This window comes from Xiphias gladius, chromosome 21, assembly GCF_016859285.1.
Source record: "Xiphias gladius isolate SHS-SW01 ecotype Sanya breed wild chromosome 21, ASM1685928v1, whole genome shotgun sequence".
Lineage (NCBI taxonomy): Eukaryota > Metazoa > Chordata > Actinopteri > Istiophoriformes > Xiphiidae > Xiphias > Xiphias gladius.
The window spans coordinates 20,421,472-20,443,713 of NC_053420.1; the positions used below are offsets into that span (position 1 = coordinate 20,421,472).

The 22,242-nt window shown below is 41.6% G+C and overlaps 1 protein-coding gene across 7 annotated transcripts in view; it reads right to left on the reverse strand.

Annotated features, from left to right (window-relative positions):
• Positions 1–3,108: 3,108 nt before the first annotated feature.
• tfeb (transcription factor EB) overlaps positions 3,109–22,242 on the reverse strand; it is a 33,310-nt gene continuing 14,176 nt past the window's right edge. For 3 of the 7 annotated variants that reach the window (XM_040159514.1, XM_040159515.1, XM_040159513.1), the window contains 11 exons: positions 21,850–21,943; positions 16,666–16,770; positions 15,870–16,058; positions 13,236–13,334; positions 12,829–13,017; positions 12,021–12,110; positions 6,787–6,904; positions 6,509–6,565; positions 5,860–5,935; positions 5,606–5,762; positions 3,109–5,499 (listed from right to left, as the gene is read on the reverse strand). In XM_040159514.1, the coding sequence (XP_040015448.1) occupies positions 4,927–5,499; positions 5,606–5,762; positions 5,860–5,935; positions 6,509–6,565; positions 6,787–6,904; positions 12,021–12,110; positions 12,829–13,017; positions 13,236–13,334; positions 15,870–16,058; positions 16,666–16,695 (1,578 nt within the window). In that variant the 5' untranslated portion in view covers positions 16,696–16,770; positions 21,850–21,943 and the 3' untranslated portion in view covers positions 3,109–4,926. The remainder of the gene's footprint in view (positions 5,500–5,605; positions 5,763–5,859; positions 5,936–6,508; positions 6,566–6,786; positions 6,905–12,020; positions 12,111–12,828; positions 13,018–13,235; positions 13,335–15,869; positions 16,059–16,665; positions 16,771–21,849; positions 21,944–22,242) is intronic. The other 4 variants (XM_040159516.1, XM_040159517.1, XM_040159518.1 and 1 more) reach the window with 3 other exon arrangements.

Sequence of the window (22,242 nt, forward strand, 5' to 3'; positions counted from 1 at the left end):
CAGCAGGTTTTAATCCAAGGCAACACACATAAACCTTTACCAACTTCACAATGTCACTCAGTGTTCATAAAAGTTTTCTCCACATCCCCTCGGACAAAAAGAGATAAATCCATCAAAAAGTCGTCTCAGTTTTATAGTCCTCCCTCCTCTCTTCTTTCCCTCCTTTCACCCCCCCCACTCATCTCCATTTTGATGTCTGTCTATTAGCAGAGGGTGAGGCCTTTCCTGCTCTCACATCCAGGGGCTAAATTAGCTCAATCAGCCCCCTTTCACCTTACTTCTGTGGGCTTCAAGCTGAGTGACACACTGCTCCCCTGGGAAGGGAGGACTCATACACACACACACACACACAACAAGCCCAGCAGCCAGAAGAAGACTATGGAAGGAGAGAGTGAGGGAGGGAAGGACGAGGAGAGCTGTAGAGGGAGAAGATGGAATGAATAGGAGGAAGGATGAAAAGGAGGAATGGTTGGAGGAGAGAATGAAGCTTCCACAGCTCTGAATGGAACTCCTTGCTCGCTGCTTGTTGAAATCTATGAAAAAACCTCTCTGATTGACTCGGTGGTTCTCAAGGAGCCGTGCCAAACCCACTTCAAGAGATTTAACCATCAGAAAAATAGGTGATGAGAGTTTCTCAGTGTGTCTCAGCTCACTCAACCCCCGGCAAACACTATGCCAGGGCTCAACTCTGCACTCCCATGCCAACATCTCTTAAATTGCACCTTCATGTTTGATTTGTCTCAACCTTTCCCATCTCTCCCTCTTACTAAACAGCCACCCAAGTATCTGTGGAAGTGCAAGGCAGGCACTTCTGCTGCAGTAATGTGTGTTGGGGGGGAGATGGGCGAAAAGGTGGTGATCGGAGTGAGCCATAAGATCTACTCTTTGCAGCTCTACAGGGATTTATTAGACTTGGGAGTACATTAGCATCATAAAGACCCACGAGAATGGGCCTGTGGATGGGCTGCAGACACCACCACTACACTTTAACATGCTCTGCGGCATCAGTCAGTGTGAATGTGTGTGTATGTGTGTGTATGTGTGTGGATAAGGAATAAGATTAACCCGATTTAACTTAAGAAAAGCTGTTAAATGGTTTATGGATCAGCCTGAAGCGGCCCTGGACTAATACATCAGGAGATGATGGAAAAAGATGCAAAAGAGGAGAAAAAAGGCCAACAAAAGAAGGAGGCAGTTGAAATGTGAAGGCCACCACATCTGAGAAATTATGATTTTACCAAACTGGCACCAATATATTTCATTTGTCAATACCTTTTTTTATTTTCTCGTTGAAGGTGTGTACTGGGAATGCTGTCCTGCTATCCTGGGATTTTATAAAAAGGATCAATTCACCAGGGCAAACTGCAGAAAAAGCATAGTTTGAATCACTCAACCTTGCCATTTGTGAACAAGCAAAAGTGAGATTGGGTTGTTAAGTAGCATTTAAAACAGGTCAGTTGCACGGTGGCTCAGTCCTTTCTGCAACTGCTCCGACAGTGGTATCGCAGGAAAAGGAGTCACTGGGAATTGTCATCTATAGTATAGATCTCTTGTGCCCCCTGGTTGACATATAATGTAATAACATTTAGTGGGTTTATATAACCTGTTTCAGTTTTTTGTCACCTAGGAGGAAACTGCATCGACTCATATTCGTTCCCAGGAGACTAACACTAAATTTTATATTTAGTTTCCCCTCAACACATGTTTCAAGAAATAAAAATATTGCTTGGAATAATAAATTGTCTCAAAATTAATAAACTACATTTTAAAAAATCTTAAATCATCCCTTTCTCCCTCATTAAAAAACACACAATCTATGAATATGCAAATATTGTTCATTTCAAAAGTTTAACTACTAGACACAGGATGTCTTTCTACTTCACTGAAAATTCTGAGTGCAAGTGTACCTGAGGTTTCTAGTTTCATATTGGACCATGACTGGCATCCAAACTAGTTGTGATGTCACAAAATCCTCATGTATGTAAAAAATTCTTCAGATTTTTGAGTGGAAGGGGATCTTTGTCCATTTGTCCCCAAATGGACAAAGATTTCCCACAATGTGACTCTGTGAAACAATATTTTTGTCTCCACACACACACACACACACACACACACACACACACACACACACACACACACACACACACACACACACACACACACACACACACACACACTCAAGTCATATTAATGAAGAAAAACACACCAAAAAAATGGTTTCTGGTAAAACATTTTATGTTCTCAGTAAAATCAGAACCACTTTTCCCTGTGTAGTTTGCTCTGCAGAGCGCCCTCTAGTGGAAGATTAGAGGAGGCCTGAGCAGCTCTTTGGAGTGTCGACTGGGTGACAGTACAATAGTCAAACTGTGGCTGATAGGGAAAAGGCACAAATCTGGCTGGCAGACAGACAGAGGCAAAGGCAGAGTCAGTGATACAAAGCCATGGCAACCACAACTCCTTGGCTCAGAGTTTATGAGAAGTCAGTCGTTTTCTGGTCTCCAAGGAAACCAAAGTCAGGGAGGAAGGAGGCATGGCGAAAACGCCAACCTGCTTCAGTCTGACCAGAACCACTGGTAAACCTTACATTCATGAAATGAGCAATCTGAATTTAATCATATCAAAGAATCACCTTTCATCTACGTATGGCTCCAAATTTCAATGTTAAAACAGAGAGAAAAATAAAATCCCAATCATATAAAAATGGCATCATAAATGTACATAATCTCTTCATCTCTCTAAAGTCACTTGAAATCTGAAAGTTTAATAAATGGCTCCCCACTCCTTCCCCAATGAAACATTGGTGGCATAAATGTCTTTACAGTGTACTTCCTGAAAATGGCTTTGAGAAGAAAGGGCAATTTTGGAATCAAACTGAAATAAAACTAAAACAACAAATACAAATAAAATACATTTAAGTGGCTTAGTGGCATAAAATATCTGAAATAAATCTTATTTCATTATTCTTCCATGTACAAAGTCAAAACAATAATATAGTTTCCAGTGCTTCGGGAGATAAAATAAACAACAAACTATAATAAAGAAAACAAACACTTCTTTTAATCAAGAAAAAAAAATCACCATCAAAGTTATTTCTACCTTTATCTGTACTGATCATAAGCTATATCAAATCAGAGCCAAGCCCCAGGTTTACCACAGCAGAGATACAACTCAGGTACACCTCAACCTGCCTCAGCCACGCTGCAACAACAGTAGCCAGTGGGATAACGGATTCCCTTTGTGTGGCAGCTTGAACTGCGGGCCTGCGATTTACCTCTGCAGCTGGCAGCTTCACTCGGCTCATCAGGGGAGAGACTGAAGCACAGAGGACTTGTTAATGTGCTGATCTGAAAACAGCCTCAAGGCACACTGCACTGTACGTATGTGTATTCATGTGTGTGTGTGAGCACTGTAATGCACTGTGTGTGTGTACTGGGCGGGCATGTGTGTGCTTAAGGCATGCCTTTTTTCAGGAGCCACATGAGGGCGTGAATGCATGCAAGTGTGTGCTTATGCTGCGATTTTACAGTGAAGACCACAACTACTGCCGCTTTCAGCTGGGACAAACTATCTCTTTCTCTCTCTCTCTCTGCAGTTTCAAACTCTGTTACTCTATCTTTCCTTCATCTGGGCCTCTAGTGCAAGCCCTACAAAGTCACTTGGTGAATGAAACTTTAACTGTTTATCTCCTGCATTAATAAAGATATAGCTGGTATAGAAGCAAACTCCAAAGCATTTACAGGCATTACTGAGCTTGATATTAAGTCTAAACCCTGGTCATGACCTCTAACCTATAAAAGCATGCCTTTGAGGAGCAGCAGCTGCAAAAATCTAAAGGCACATTGATAGGGGTCATGGCCTAGACACAGTTCAGGTTAACATCTGCTTCTACTTACAAACAATCCTGCTTGTGTATTCTGTTACATTACCTGAGTATTTTGACACTTCATAGATTTGGATGACACTGTTTTTTGAAGACCATCAGATGGTTTTCTTTCTTCATGCTCTTTCCAAAGTCAACACACTTAACAGTGTCTGTGGCTAAGCATCATGATAGTGTAAAGTGTTAAAGGTGTAGAAACTGAGGGACAGCAGTGTGTGTCTACGTATTTGTGATGAGACAGCAATTACATCTAAAACAGATCTTTGTCAAACACCAAACAGCTAGCGCTATCTGTAATTCCACAGAAAACTGAGGAATAACAGACTGAGGAACAGAGCAATGTGACTGGACTGCATCCCCTTAAGATAAATTATGCATGCAGGACCATAAAGCTATTTCCATTTTATTCGCTATCGTTCATTCAATCATTTATGGTTCCTAAAAGGGGGTGATGTAAAGGGGAAAATAACTTGTCCTCTATTGGGTGAGACAATGCACTTGGTTGTCCTTGTATCTGATAACTTCAATCTAATTAACTGCTGGTTTTTGTCCCTTGTTCAATTATGATTCAGAGCCACCTTTATGGAAACAAGGCCAAGTGCGCTATATAACTCCTGACCTGGCAGTGTTGGTTCACCCCTTGTAAATGCTCAGTCTGTTGGGCAAAGTTTCAAGCTGCTCAGGTTATCTCACACTCACTCGTGCATGTGCACAGATGGTTGCACTATAGAGAATGTTTGAGACTGTGTGAGAGCTATGTACCTTCTTTTGCTTGTACCGTTACCAGATAATTGTACAACAAATGAGTGTCATTGGTGTATGTTCAAATTGTGTGATGTGTATAGTATGTGCAGCATGTTGTGAGTTTGTGCTAGGTGAATATCTGATATGATGTCTAGTGCCTGATTTCTTTTTGTTGTATGTGTTGTACTTGTGTCACAGTTTTTCAAGCTGTTTACATTTTTACTGCACCCTCTGTGAAACCTATGCACGTGCATGCGTGTGCTTGTATGAATGTATGTGTGTATGTGTGTACGCGCATGTGTCTAGAGTATGTCTCCATCCTCTATGCTGAAGCTGGATCTGCGGCTGGAGTCGATCGAGGCTTCAGGGGACATAGCAGAGAGCAGCGGGTCTCCGCCCATTGGGGACAAGGGCTCGTCCATCATTAGGAAGCCCAGCTCGCCTCTCCTCCCTTGGACGTCCAGTCCACCCAGGTCGCCCAGCCCCGACATGCCGTCTGAGAAGCCTGGTATCCCATCGCACAAGTCCAGCGACTGGGCAAAGTCAAAGGGCTGGGAGCTGCCTACAGCTGGGAACTGGATGGGTGGCTGGGGCTGGAGGTGCTGGGGGAGTGGCGGCAGCTGCCTGGGCTGAGGCTGAGCCTGGCCCTGAAGGTGGAGGTGGTTTTGTGGGAGGAAGTGGTGCTGGTGGGCCTGGGGCTGAGCCTGGTTCTGGGATAGGTGCTGGGGCTGGTGATGGGCTTGTACCTGGGGGTGAGAAAGCTTCTCCTCTGGGCTGGTCTCTTGTTTTATATAGGGGGCCATCAGGTCAGTCGAGTTAAGGCCAGAGGGAGAGGTGTTGGGCAGGCCATGCAGTTGAGCCTGCATCTCCAACTCCTGTAGACAGTGGGCAGAGGGCAACACCATCACTATCAGTGTATTTGCTGTGTTTGTGTTTTTCTGCATGTGTGTGTGTGTGTGTGTGTGTGTGTGTGTGTTTTACCTGGATGCGTAGCAACAGCTGTTTGTTGGCCATCTCCATCCTCTTGAAGTTGTTTTCCACCTCTCTGGTCCTCTGCACATCCTTCTGCATGCGTTTGATGTACTCGACAGATGCCCGCAATATAGTGCCTTTGTTCCAGCGCACATCACTATACACACAGTAAAGTACGAACAGGCAATTTCATCACATAAGTAACTGGCAGTAACTGATTTCTCACAACAGTTCCATCTGCACAGCAGAGCAAAGCAACTCACAGGTCATTGGTTTTGGGGATCATGGTGCCCAGCTCTTTAATACGATCATTGATGTTGAATCTCCTCCTCCTTTCAACTATTAAAAAGGAAAGAAGAGATGAAGGGTAGATAAAATGGGGAAAGACAAAGGAAAATACATTATGAATACAATAGTACAGAGGAATCAAAGGCATGAAAAGGGACAAAAAGATAATTTGTGCAAACTAGATTGCGGACTCACAGTGCATATATCCAAAGTACACATCAGTCAGATCGGAAATATACAGTAAAGACGAAAAAGGGACAAACGTTTAGGCACAAACACATGCAAAACACACACACACACACACACACACACACACACACACACACACACACACACACACACACACACACACACACACACACACACAGAGTCACAGGCAATTACACTTTAGTGCCAGAACAGCAGAAATGAGCAGGTTAACCATCCACCAACTAGTTGCACTATGTCAGCTAAATCAGTGCAAGGATGTATAAAACTGTTTTTGCAAGAGACAGATTATGGCATGTGTGCATGTGTTTGTGTGAATGTGTGTGTGCTGCTTGCAAACATTTCTAGGGGCATGTATAGTGTCGGGGTGAGAAAAACGACAATTTGGGCAAAGAGCATGCAGAGGGAAAGACTTACTCAGATTGTGGTTGTCTTTCTTCTGTCTCTCCTTGGCCAGTGCACGGGCTTCTGTGTCTTTGCAATAACAAAAAGTGATTAACTAATGGCTGAGACTGTGTCGCGTCCCAACAGAAACAGTTTTTCAGTGGTGTCAATGCCACAACATGCACCGCAAATCACAGGACAAGGTAGAAGGCAAATGTTTTAGATCCACACAGTGACAAACAGTCTTCTATGTAACTTGTATAAGATCTTAACAGTTGTTATTATAATGTGCAAAACTTCGTCTTACGCACCTGACAGTTCTCGTTTGATGGTCAGGTTGGCGGGACAGGAGTTACTGGTCATAGCAATGGCTGGCCCCTTCATCCCAGGACTTGTATACACATCCAGGTGACTGCTAGACAGAGGGAGCTGGGGACACATGTAACCACAGACACACATGTACACAACAAATACACACATTTAGAAAACGTTTACACATGACATTTACTTTGACTGCAGTTCATAGATCTCTGTGATACAAATAAAGGAGCACAGAGATCGGAAAAGCATTTATGTATCCCTTTATGCAACGATAGTTGTCACATTAGAGTGTGAAGTAAGCTGTATGACAGCTTTGTTGTCTGTGAACAAACTGGTTGCCAAAAGCACTCAGACACTCAATGAGTTATGCTCTAGCTCAACTCAACAAAGTGAAAACCCTAAAAACAATTCTCCAAAGTCTGCAATTTAACATGATATCACATTACATAAAATAAACTTTACTTGTTCTTTAATTATGACATGAAAAGACTGAATGTTGGACTTAATCAAATTAAAAAAGTAATTAAAACAAAGTGATTCAAACTTAGGTCAAACTGGTGTGAAATCCAAATTATTTCTCTCTGTTTCCTAAACAACTAATTTGCAGCTTCACACACCTTGGTGAGTACCTTTATAATGTCAGTGTTCATGTTTAGTGTGCTGTAAAAAGCAGATAGCAGGAGATAAAGCAATAATATCACACCTGAGAATGGCCTGCCATACACACAGCAATGATTGACTATCATGCTATCTATCTTATCTCTCTTTTTGGCTTGATTCTCTCCTCTGCCTTGTCCAGCTCCTGAACTCACACTTGTGGAGAGGTCTCCTAACTCTTGTCCTTTAGACATTGTGCAACAGCTGTGATTTAGTTTTGTGTGGACTCCTTAAAAGACATGATTAACTTTTAATTGTATGGTTTAATGAGTGCAATGGACTTGTTATGCCTTTTTGCCAACTGTGTCGTACTCCCTGAAGCGAGGGCAAATGTGACGCTGCTAATGAGGCCCGAAAGATAAAGAACTCAAGGAAAAGATACCTTATCTGCTGGCTACTGCATGAGTTGTGAGATCCAACATATTCACATACACAAATAAACACACAGACCTCTGCAGGTTGACTTCTGGATTTAAATTATATGCTCTTTTAAAATTCTCACAAAAGATCTAAAGAACACAGAGATGAAGTATAAATGTTCTCTTGTAACAGGCTTTTTTTAATAATGTTATAATCTAGAGCTGTATCTGGAAAAACATCCCAATAACCAAATCTTGCAATATTGATGAACAATATTGATATTTCAGATCAGCTTTTTCGACCTGAAATATTGATGTTGATTGATTGGTCCCATGGCTTGCCACGTTGCTTGTTATTTCACTGTTTATGTAGCTAAATTACTAGTGTTTGCGTATATGCAAACTTAGCCTGCTAAATTAATAAGCTAGCCAGCTGATAGCCATATTCAAAATTTGGCTGTATGAATGGTTGCTTTTCAAGTGATCCTCAAGTGAAAAGGTTCTGGCACACTTTTTATGAATTTCTTGTGAATGGTTAGAGCTGGGAAAACCCTGTAATTCTTTGGGGAAACAGTAGGCTTGTAACGTTACCTAGCGTTAGCAGCTAAGTAGCAGTTTAGCCACATATTAACGGATCCCCAGTAATGATAATAGCAAAGAGTTGTGTTGTCAGGTGTGATACTAATAGCAAATGAAATCCCAATGTCAAGTTTTATTTTTTATCTAAGGCTAGAGACTGTCAATAAGTTAATTTGCCTGGAAAGTAACATTATAGTAATGACGGACAGTGTCTGTTAAGAATTTTAAGTGCTGGCAGATACATGCATTTGGTCAGCTGTCTTATTTGGGGAAAACCCATGTTTAAATAAATCTCCAAAGTGACTCATGTGATCTTGTTGATGGGAATATACAGAGGAAACCGCTTGTAGCGTTCGCAGTTACAGTGATCAACCGCTTATTTGGTTCAGTAATAGTAAATGAGTAGTCAGCTTACACTTTTCATTTTTGTTCTTTTCATACATGACAACATATGGAAAACGAATTTAAAACTAATGTAGTCTACTACTGCACGTTGTCATGTATTTTGGACTGCCACAGTGTGTAACGAACGTCTCTGCCGGCTCACCCAACATAAGTTCACTGTGTCTGAGTGAGTGAGAGTGTGTGTGTGTGTGTGTGTGTGTGTGTGTGTGTGTGTGTGTGTGTGTGTGTGTGTGTGTGTGTGTATGTGTGTGTGTCTGTGTGTGTCTGTGTCTGTGTCTGTGTCTGTGTCTGTGTCTGTGTGTTTGCGTCTGCTGTGCCCACCATGTGATATCTTCCTCTACTCACACCACCATGGCTCTGTGAGTTATTTTGCCGCTTCTGCTCTGCCTACATGCTGGGACTCTTGTTAATTGTATGTTGTATGTTAAGTTTTTTTAGCGTAGAAAATAATATCTTAACATTGTCTACTTGACCTTAATAACATGGACTTCAAGGTAACAAGAACTGTGGTTTTCAGATGACATTCTCAAATACTTCAAACATAATTTGTATAAAAATATAACTTAATAACTGTTATCCAAAGTCAATATTAAAAACAAATCTGTGTATCATGATAAGTGACAAAATCCCATATAAAAACAATACAAAGCCCCATCCTTTTATGGCTGCTTCATATTTTCTGATTTCAATTTAAAACTCACTCCAATAAAAACCCACCTAACTCATTTGATAAAGCCAGCATGACTGGGACTCAGCATAGCTCAGTGTAACCATCCATACAGACACACACTCACACACACATACATTTAGGAGTCGCATTGCTCAATTGTGCCTGGTATTCAGTGGTGTTCCTGGCTCTCACTAAACTTCGAGATTCCAAGAATTCCATGGAGTTTGCTGCTTTAATCCGCATCAGGATTAGCAGGTGAGTTTTACTCACTGGTCTGTCAGTTGGGAATAAGGCTCTATGTACTGTTTTCAGGGTGTCTGAACACAAAACACTGCTTCATATCAAACTCTACAAAGCATCAGTAATATGTTCTGAAAATGCAGCCCCATTAACGTTCGACCTGTGGTTTGAGTTTCTATCTCATTCAATCTATTGTGCTAGTTTCACGCACACTGATCATCCTCAGCGTTGATCAGTTACCTAATCTAATCAATCAGTGTGATGTTATACATGCACACAACATACAAACACATGCATGTAGACTGACTCAAACTGATTAAAGTAATCAACGACAGAGGACATACTGTATTACCAGATAAAGCTACAGGAGTCTGTTCGGCCCTCTCTCTCACACACACACACACACACACACACACACAAACACACATACACACACAGACACAGACACACACACACACACACACACACACACACACACACACACACACGCAAACACACGCACACACACATAGCTGTGAAGCAGTGTATCAGACCACACAATGTGCCTGACCTTGAAGCAGTGTAGACCCCAACATGATGCTCAACATCAACTCAAACCAGGGCAACAATCCTGATTTCCAGTGCAGTAACATCCATCCACACACAAATATAAAACACTTAGAAACTAAAACTCCTCCACCCCACTGACCCTGCGATGGCTCATCTTATAATCAGGGACCCGAGGCTGGGAGTTAGAGCCGCCACTGCATCAGTCCAAATTGTGGTTTTCTCCAAATGACAGCCAACTCCCACAACACCAACCAAAGCTCGCATCTAGTAGTCTTACAAACAACAGCACTTCTGTGTCTTACCAGCTGAATCTGTTCTCCTTCAATAACTTCCACAATGGCATACGTCTTATTCATCTCCTTCATTCTCTACTCTTTCCCTCACTTGGTAGATGCTCTTTCTTCTTCGCTCTCAGGCACAAGCAGCACAGGAAGCTCTCTCTGGCACTGCCACCCCTGTCCAGGGAGAATGACCTCGGCAGCACCGATCCCGTATTTCTTCTACCTCTGTTCCCCACCAAACAAGAGTGAACTTTCCCCTAACTGGACTTTCAGCCTGTTTTCCCCTTGCACAAATTGCCTTCATCCCCCTTTCCCTCCTCCCATCTTTTTTCCTCCCCCCTCTACTTCTCCACCTCTCTCTCTCTCTTTCCAAATGTGTTGTAAACAAGTTGAACTGTAACTGCTTCCAGTTTAATTGTTAATTTTCTGAGTTTGTTCCCTCAAACACAAAGCACTGTACAGTCCTCATCTTACATGTCTTCCCTACAGTTTCTAACTATGTCCTACGTGGATTAGAGAAGGAATTTTTAGGGTTTAAGTTAATTATACACTTTTGCATTTGTGTGTGTTTGTGTATATGGCTGTATAAAGAAATAACGTATTGCTTCCTATTGGGGAAGTGCAGGCACAGACTGAATGCCAAGAAAGCAAGTTTAGAGTAAAATGAGAACGGCTACCTTGCAACACTGAACATTTGTTACACTCACTGTGGTTGAACAGGACTAACAACTGTATGAACACCATCACTGTCCCTCATAACAGCACAATAAACAAGGAGGGTGACAAAGAGAGAAAGAGAGAAACTACATAGATGCAGGAACAGTGGTTACAGGAACTACTGAAAAGCCAGAATCTGCGTGAACTACATATTCAGTGAATACAACATTTGGGAATTCTAGTGTTATATTTTAAGGGCGATGCATTAAAGGTGTGAAAAAAATGTAAATCTATACAAAACATCCATGCATATATTATATTACACTGCAATTTGTGATGTATTTCCTATAAATTCTACTATTAAACAAACAGTACAAACATAAAATGTTTCTTTAATTGCTTATTTTGCCTATTGCTGAGTCTTGAAAATATTATTTTCCTTAAAGCAAGTTAAAATAGCTGCTAGGTTATTACCAATCAGTTCATTTCATTTTACAATTTTCAGTAATTTTCTTGAAAATGTTCTTGATAAGGTGAATAAACCCGTACTGGACACTGCCATCAGTATCATCATCAATAGATTACCAAACATATTTGTAATTTTACAGTTTTGTTCTGAGGAAAAAAATAAGTTGTACCACAAAGTATCCATCTTTCCTAAAACACGTACTGTAGCAAGTCTATGGTGATAATCAAACCGAAGCATATGACAGAAAAGGGAGCCAGCTGAATGTAAAGTACATTTGTCATATAAAGGAAAACAGAACCGAAGCGTTCCTAAAAGCACACCTTATGGTGCGTTTGGCCCTTCTGTTTGCTCTACTTACTGTGTTGGGCATCTGGACAGGGTCAATGTATGCCTGAATATCATCGTAATTGGACTGCATGCTGATGATGTCATCAATGACCTCATCCATCTGAAAAAAAGCATGGCAAGTGTGTTACCTATGTGGTTATGAAAAGCTTAATGAACCAGCATGCCTGACTTCAAGACAGAGACCGCACCTCATTTCTTTTTAAATGTGAAGCACATGCCACACTGAAAATACCGTCACTACTCATACATTTACTAGGCCTCCACAGGAACGTGCCTGCAGGCGCAGGCACTCAAGAGAAAAGATGCCTTCTGTGTCATGGAGGCTAACTGGTAAAACAATTTTCTCTGAGACACAGAAAAAATGGGGTCGAGTGTTAGAGGAGGAGAGCTGGTCAAAGTCTGCCAGGTTCAAAGGGCCTTACATTCTGCTGTTTCTCTGTCACCTGTTAAGCTGTAATTACTGTTACAAGGCCATAATAGAGCATTTAAATTCCAATGATAGCCAGTGTCAGTTATTGCCAGTTACTCAACAGATACGTCCACACGCCTACTGTGCGCACAACACATTAACACCAGTGCATTAAAAAAAATGCTGCTCCAGCCTACCAAAGACCTATTAAATCATTATGATGCTTTCATAAAATGTGGAGATAATGCCACTGTTGGGGTCATTTTCAATCCTCATAATTTTATATACAAGTCTAATCAAGTCATATTCTAGGGATATTTGTCCAATCTGCTTCTTGTAAAATGTACTTTATAACATGACCAGGAATTAATGTTTATGCCACTGTCTGCTCAGACTTGCAGGCGACTACCTCATTCTCGTGGCTGGAGCCGATGTTGAGCATGGCCATGGGGCTGTTGGGTGCACTGTTGCCAGACATGAGCTGCTCAGTGCGCATGTGTGGAGACTGGAGGGGTGGGGGGGCAGACGCTGAACCCCCTGTGGGTCCCATGTTTGTGGGAGGAGAGGGTGGAATCAGCCCTGCTACTGCATGGACCGTCTAATGACAGAGAGAGAGATAGAAGGAGGGGGATGGCGGTGTTAATGACTGCTAGAGTACTGACACAGATAAATGTATTGCAATACCATGTGGACTGTTGACAAACCAGACAAAAACAGAGAGACAGATCATATATACCTGGAGTTGATCTAATGAGAGACAGACAAGCATAAACAAACACACAGTACAGTACTGAGTAAAGGCATCCAGACAGTTACCTGTTTGGTGGCATAGGTGGTAGACAGGTATTCTTTCACCTGTTGCTTCCGAGACTGACGGATGTGGTAGTCTGTAGGATTCTCAAGGTGGGTCTGTACCTGTATGAAAGATGGAGAGTAAAAAGATGTGATCAATTCTTATTCCAATATTATTTTGCACATCCAATCCAACTGATCCAACTCCTTGTTGATCATGTTAATGATTCCTCTTTGATGAATTGTTAGGTGGAGACGTAGCACATACAGGTTTTATAGCAGTAATTTGGTGTTGCTGAAAAATTGCAATCTTTGATCCAAATCTATGTTGATTCACCTAAAATGATAGACAGTTCTTTTAATATAGGGACTGGCAGCCTATAACTTATAGGGACATAATACTATGGGGATTTCACTATGATTGAGCAAAAAGAAGCTTAAGCTGGTGGTTGACCTTAAAAACCAAATAAACCTGTCAAAGTTGACAATAAACTAGTTAATCTATAAATCAGACTATCATCTACAATACAGTGTATAAAATGAGACAATATTCATCATGTTTTTGCAAAACCCCTTTTTACTTTAGGTATTCTTATTCTTATTGCTAAGGCTGCTTGAGTGGGTCAGTTTATAGATTCACTAGCACTAACTTGATGGGAGGCAGCTCTTATGTGAAAGCCATCAATCACAATATATATCACAATATATTCCTATAATTTATGTAACCATATAAAGTAAATATATAAATGTATATGTGGGTACACTGATACCATTGCATGAAATCAATGTTTTGCAACTACTACTTTTATAAAATCCACCCAGAGAAATGAGCATCTTTTTAATTCTGCCACAGCTCAAGTGCCGCATGAAAAAACAAAATAATAACAGTACCTGCTTATCAATTCCCATCCCTAAGCCACGCTAAATCCTCTGGTGAGGCTACAAAGAGCAATGGGCTGGCTTCATTTCTTCACATCAAAGAGTAAACCTCAGTAGAGAGCAGGACTGCTTCCCATTACTACAGAGGAAAGACTCAACTCCTCAGCCCTTCAAACCCCCAGCCAGATTATATCAAATGAACCAGATAACTTTTCAGTAACTACATATTTCTACTTCTTCTTTCAAATTTGTATACACATATCTTTTTATTTACAGCAAATCTTGACACTTTGGATAAATACAAGATTGGCTGTCAGCTGTCCGGGTCTCATAAGGCAGCAAAACAACTATCTAGTTATAACAATTTGACCTATTTGGCCAAGCTCTGTCAGCACAGATCAAGTCCAAAGAGGCACAGTAGAGGAGGTATGACAGGCTCGGTGGGCCCTGATGGACAGACAGCTCACCTTATCTACAACATGAAGGGGAAGATACTGACAAGTCTACACAGTGAGTTTTCATAAACACCATTCCACACACAAACACCCGCACACACATGCATGCACACAGAGTCAACTGTCATTACATCAAGTTGGCCAACACAGTTACCAATGCATACAAACTGTAGATTTACATTTCCAAACACCATAAAGCAACACACACAAGCTCATAATGGAGTATTGCACAAACCCATACATACACAAACACACACCACAGAAGATAAGGACACACACAGGCATCTTTGGAATCAGGCAAAATGTCACTTCAGCTTTATCTGTCCCCGTCTGACTCAGACTATCTGCATCGCTCCTGTCTGTCCTATTGCAAAACATGTCAAACCTCTCTTATCTATGGGTCTTCCTCCCTCGTCTGTCTCCCTACCTGCTTGCTGCTCCACCGCATTTTTCTCTCTTTGCCTTTTTTCAAATCTGTCCCTGATTTTTCCCTCTGTGGCAGTGCTGCTATGTGAGAGGCTATGACATCCTGTGAGGTCTCTGCTGTGCCCTCCTATCCTGTCTCCTTCTAAGCAACATGTGAGTGGATTAAAGTGCTGCAGCCCCTTGTCATTTTGATAACCCCCTTAGCCAACATCTACTCCCTCTTCCGCCAATCCCCTAACTGAAATCTGTTTAGCGCTCTGTCTTTGTGATGCGATTGCATTTTGACCAGAAGTGAGTCACAGAGATTTCACTGCACTCATTATTTTACTCCCACGAACTGCACGGTGGTCCAGTCCAAGTCTAAAAAAAGAGAGTATGCTGAAGGATAGGGGGGGTGTGTGTTCAGCGGACAACGGATCAAACCACAAATCCCCATTAAAGTTTTTGTTCTTTTCCTGCCAAAATACTTCCTTCTCATTAGATTATGTATCAGTCATGCTTTGCGAAAGAACTGCATTCACACACTAACCTGAAACAATAATTTGATTAAGTGATCAGTATATTAAAAGAAAACCCAACTGTACTTTCATTTTTCAAGTAATTTATCAAGCAAAAATGACAAGCATTCGCTGGTTCTAACTTCTCAAAACAAACCATTTGCTGCTTTTCTCTGGTTTCACATCACTGTAAATTCAATATCTTTGACTTATTGACAAACAAAGACAAACAAGCAATCTAAAGACATCAACCTGACTCTGGGAAATTGTGACGGGCATTTTTTCAGCATTTTTTGAAATTTTATTGGCTAATTGAGCAATTGGTTAGATAAAAAAATCAGTCGAAAACAGAAATGACGAAATAATCGATGATGAAAATGATCTGCTGTATCCCTACTGACCTTAAGGACCTCCATGGGGACTTGCATGCTTTGGTAATGCTGTGGGGTGCTAATGGCTGGAGTGGGTTCAGTTGGCCCGCCCATGCGATGCTGCATGTAGGGTTGCAGAGCTGCATTCTGTTGCTGCTGCTGTTGCTGTAGCTGCTGCCGCTCACGCTGCTCCTCTTGCTGCAGCTGGTCTCGCATCAGCTGGACACACACACACACACACACACACACACACACACACACACACACACACACACACACACACACACACAGACAGACAGACAGACAGACACACACACACACACACACACACACACACACACACACAGACACACACACACACACACACACACACACACACACACACACGCACATCTAACATCACAAGAATGCTCATAAAAGCATTCTGACCTATAAACTGACTGTGATGGTTGATGTTGCTTTTGGCTTTTCTCTGTCCCTCTGCTTTTTTAAGAGTGGACATGAGGGGCTGGCAGCTTGTTAGCAGAGAACAACTGGTGACTCACTGATCTATTAAATCACCCTGTAAGAAAAGTATGTACAGTGCACAGAATAAAATATGCAAGGGTCAATAGCATGGCCAAATTTATCAGTGGAAAACCAGTTGCTGCATGTGGATGCCCTTCAAATAAATGACACACCCAAATGCACTGACCAGAATACCTTCCTCTCCAATATCCACTAAATCAAATAACACTAAAAACAGACTATGATGTCCATAGCTAATAAAAGGCTTGTTTGTACTGTATATTGGATAGTGAAGGGTAGATGTAGTTGTGTGTTGTACCTGCATCCGCAGCCCGATGCGTGAGGCCATTGCTGAAGGCCGAGGGGGCAGGGGAGGGCGAGCCGACGTCAGTGCACCGCAGTCCAGCCCGAGAGGTAGAGGAAGCTGTGGAGGAAGAGAAAAGGGTAGGGAAAAAGTGAGTTTGGCAAGAGGAGGAGTAGAATGAAAGGAGGGGGAAACAGGTGAAAACAGAGACGGATAATGGAAATGAACAGAATTGAAGATAAAGTTAGGTCTGATTTTTGCAAAAAGAAACCTTCTCTATCAGAGATCTGCAGTAATTCCTAAATAAGAGGAGTACATATCAGGAGTGGATGCTATGTGAACAATTCTTCCCCACGGACAATCTCTCTTCATACAAGCACCTGATTCAGTGTTTAGTTTTTAATGGGAGCACTATTCACATGCACTCAGTGTTCCTACTGAATTAAAGGCACCAGGTCTAATTTTTGTCGTTCAAAGACCGGTTGTAAGACTCCTAATTCTAGTTACCAAGTGTATATGCTCTAGAGCATTCACTGCAATATTTGTGTCTTTCTGTCTGCATGTGGCTTCAAATAACTGCCTCCGGAATAGATCAGGCTTTTTAAAGGATGTGCAGTGTACCCTTGATGTCTGCCTTGTACATAAACGTATAAAAAACAGACGATATGGCTTGTAAAAGTGTTAGTAGCATACGCGATGTTGTGATGCAGCATCCTTTGAAACCGTTTTTGTAATTCAGCAAAAAAAACCCAAAAAAACACAAGCTTCTGTAAACATATCAGTGTTTAATGCTGTCTTTGCACACTAAGAACTTTGCAGGAATATAATACGGTCTACATTTAAAAAAAAAAAAAGGGATGTATTAAGTATGACATATTATTAAGTAATACCAGATAATACCTGTTAAAAAAAATAAGTTATCTAAGGATCTGTCCAATAATTCTTTCTATCAGTTTATCTAGTTATTTATCAATCATTTGTGTCTCTGTTACTCAGTCATGTAAAAATTAGGTTGATTCAAAATCCATTCCAGAAATTACACATCACATGAATTTGTTTTCACCTTTGAATTGTCCTTTTAAATCGACCCCTGCTGTACAAACTAAAACAGTAATAAATCCAACCACTATAGCTACATGCACTTTTCAATTATCTATTTTTAAGTCAAGTAAGGAGAGGGATAAAAAGAGCAGTAGGGAAAACAGTTTAAAATCCACTGGAGCTAAATAATCAAGTGGTCATGCATAAATCACAGTACCAGTTATACAGGATGTAATTTAGTTATAAATTAACAACCCACTCAATATGACTGACTGTGTGTAGCATGGCCAAAGGCCCTGTTGTGTAAACAAGTACAGTAACTAACTCAAAACAAGGAGCATCTCTAGGTAGCATCTGCACATTCGCCGTGTCACTCGGACAGCATCTATTTAATGGTAGGTACCATATCTATTTTCATGGTCAAACAGGGCACTGGGGGGAAGGATGTTAGCAGTAATAATTGCTTGCCCTCAATTCTGTTCCTCCAAAAAGTAGGAAACTAAGGAAGACTTCCTCGATGGTGGACAGGTCATGTGGGAGTCATGTGGTCTTGTTGTTCTTGCGTGATCATGTGAGCAGAAAGACCAGGGGGAACAACCATCACCCCTATACAACATCTCCTCCTCTTTTCTCTCACATATACACACCACAAACATGCATGCACACACTCAGAGGGGACTCCCAGAACTGACAGTTCCCCTTCTGCAATGACTTGTGTTCATTTCCTGCATGACTAAGGTGGTCTGGACTCAAAAAGGTGAGACTTGGAGCCTAAGCTACTGTGGGCCATGTTTCTACTCTCTTCTAATGTATCTGCTGTTTGCAATTTGTTGTGAGATGAGACACAGAAAAGTCGTGACAGAGACATCAGTCAGAATCAGATTCCTCCAGTCTCTCATCAGAAACACTGTCTGTATATGGTCATAAAGAGAGAAAGACACAGAGAGAAAGACAGAGAGAGAGAGAAAAGCTCATTGTGTGTGGGGTACAATAAGAAGGGCAGCTCCTATTGAGAAGGACTGAAGCCGCCTGTTGTCCGAAGTGTACATTTCAGCACCCGAGGGGGCACACACTGTCCGCTTTGTGCGCATTGGATGGCCCACATGAAAAACACACACCCATGCAGAGATACACATTGAAACACACATTCCAACACAAACATGTACCAGAACTTTGGCTAAAGGAAAGGCTGACTCCACACTAGTAACCTCAAACCGCAAACAAAAAATACTCTCATCTCCATAAAGAAAAGGTACAGAAGTAGAGACACAACAGCGCTTTCCTTGGACACTCATACCTACTGATGCTGGTGGAACAGTTTGTGTAGCGACTGCTACCAAGTGGAGCTTTAGAGGAAGGCCCTCCGGTAGTAGCGGTAGTAGCGGTAGTAACTGTGTCTTTCAAGGTGCTTAATACTTACACAAACACACACATACGCACAGTGGCGGAATGCTGTGCAGTGTATTTATAGAGTCTGACAAATGGGGTGATTACATCTCCAAACTCAATCGGTAAGGTAGGAATGCCAGCCAGAGAAGGACGTGTGCTCTATGCTTTGAGAGTCTAAGGATAGACCTGTATGCGGTAGAGATTGTAAAACTCTTTGAGGCAATATATTTTGGCAACATAAATAAAAACAACATTGACTCCACTTCCACCAAATAGAGTATAGCCAACCACAGTAAGTTCCACTGTAAAGGTCAAAGCAATTCTTCTAGCATTACATGCTATACCCAAAGCCATAAATTTCATACATGCTGACTTAACTATCTTGAACTATAGACTTCCAACTTGACATGCTAAACAGAGTCCATTTACAGCACTTTTCCAACTTATCCATGGCTTCTACTTCATAACACAACAGGACAGATTTTAGGACAATATTTGGTTGCTTAACTGAAAAACCAAGACTGAAACAGGGGTGCTTTTCAAAGAGCAACACATAAAACAAGACTACAGTGGCATTTCCATTTTATGTGGCATGGCAGAGTTTGGCTCTTAGACACAGTTTTGAAGGTTTGCAAATGTATGCAGATAAAGGTCACATGCAATTTATTGCCCAATTGTAATTTTAAAATGCTTTTTTAAACCCCCCAACTCAGCAAAATGGAACTGTTCATGACACTATATGTGGTGGCTACAGTGTTTACATAACACTACCTAACTTTCCGATACATTAGTATGTAACATATAGCCTCTAGCATTGACTAAGCTATGATACATGACATACACATAACACATGTAGACACAATGACAGGACATCACTTCCTGATATCATATGGTGACACACTGCTACCAGGCAGCATGATCTCCCACATGGGCCTTCCCATTGCCTGGCATCCACTGGGGTAAGCAGGCATCTGTGACGCAGTAGGAGCACACAGCGACCATTGTGTGTCCTGTGCTGTGATGTCACAGTCCCTTCACTTCAAACACTGACAGCCAGTGGGAGGATGCAGAGCGGAGGAAGCCTGGGTCAGAGGTCAACTCTAGATTGTGCCACAGATTAGTCACAAACATACATGCCAAAAATACGCACACAGTGCATAAAGGTGTGCAGAACATAAGATTAAAATACATGCCGTGCACAATGTGATGAAAGCTTTAGTTCCTTCCTATACATACATGGGCAAGGTGTGATACATACACATTCACAGACACAAACACACAAAAGTGCACACACATATGGGGACAGTGTGGGGCCATGGCACCTGTGCTCAGGGACATGGTGATAATTTGTGGGGTATATATTTTTAGAAGTGACTGTGCAATGCCAGGGAAGGCCTTTTTGACAGCCAACAGTTAAATGTGTGTACATACACACACACTGTACACTCAGCTGCCCTCTAACAAAAATTGTGGGCATTCATACGGATGAGGCTACAGCTGCATAATAAAATTCAAAGCGAATTTACAGCCATATTTTCAAAAGGCTGTGGGACAAATGCAAAATCGAAAAGAAACGTTATTTCTGTATCAAGAACACAGAAGTTTTGTACAGATTTAGTGAGACTAGAGAGAAATCCCTCAAGGTCACTCAAATGCCTCCACATCCCTTGACAACACAGTGATTTTAAGCTAGCCAGGCCCTGCTCTGTCCCAGAAAAACATAAGAAATACAGCAAGAGATGTTCAACCTCACTCATGACAGGTTAAAGACATGCAGGTTTATTCATTCTTGGTAAAAGTTTCAAACTATTAAGCACCTAGTCCACTTCCCTGTTAAGATCAATAAGGTTCCAAATGTGACACTGCACTATACACTTCACCAGCTTTTCCATCATTGCACAGAAACATGCGCACTCACATAAACACACACCCTTTCCGCATTAAGCTATCTGTCTGCCTGCTCTAATGACTAAAATAACCCCCCTGCTCTCTGTTCTCCTTTTCAGGAACACCCTGTTCCCCTAAGCTATGGTGTGTTTTTTTGTTTTGTTTATGTGCATGTGTGTGTGTGTATCTGCGTGCATCTGTACGTGTCTGTTTTTGGGTAGTTGGGGGTGAGAGCAGGCCATGCACATAAAGGGTAGGCTTGCTTGTGTATTACTGCTCTATAGCGTCTGTTGGGTTTTGAGTAGGCTCTTTCAGAACATATAAACAGATCTACAGTATCAATGTACCTAAACCACCACCACTGCACACACACTCACCGAGTAAGGCTGGTAGGATTATGTGTCAAGGCCGGCATGGCAAGTATGGGGTCCTTACCCCTTCCTCTTTGGTCTCACACACACACAAACTGCTGTATCACTGAGTGACAGAACACACCGAACTCTTCTGCATTGATATGCAGACAGATGGACTGGCAGGCAGACAGAGAGTCAGATCATGTTCAAACGCTTAGGACTGGTATTCTGTTGAGTCAATTGCTACTTTAGATATAAAAACCTTTCTGTTACCAACTCACATCTGTATTAATTACAACAGATACTAGGGATTTAGTTACAGCACACAGGGGTTGTGTATGCACACCAGAGTGGATGAGCTAACTTATGGATCCTAGAAATAATTTTCTGTTTCTATTTAAGTCAGGATCGCCTGCTGTGTTAATGACGGGTAGATCAGCAATCACTGAATGGGTGGATTTCTGCAGTAGCATATACACAAAGGCACATAAATGTACACAGACAGCCATACAGACATATGCAAAATTACCTGTTTGAGAGGAAAAGATGAATTCACAAAGACGAATATGCTCTGCTTACGCTGCTGACTACATTTCTGGACGTTGGAGTAAGTGGAGGGCAATCTGCATGGGGAGGTCATGGAGCAGAAAGGGATGAAGAAAGGTGATGAAGGTGCAAAAGGAAAAAGAAACAAACAAACAAACAAAGACAAAAACAAAGAAGGAAACAAAGAGAAAAAGATGATTGGTTATAAAATGTAAAAAGTGCAAATGGTATGAATAGCTGTAACATAAAATATGTGACTGTGGTAGCTGTGGAAAAGCAACAGAGGAGCAGTGGAGTGTTTAAGTGGGGGAAGTAGCAGGTGTGCAACACACACTGAAGAACTCAGAAAAGAGAAGAATTTCCACGGCGGAAGCAG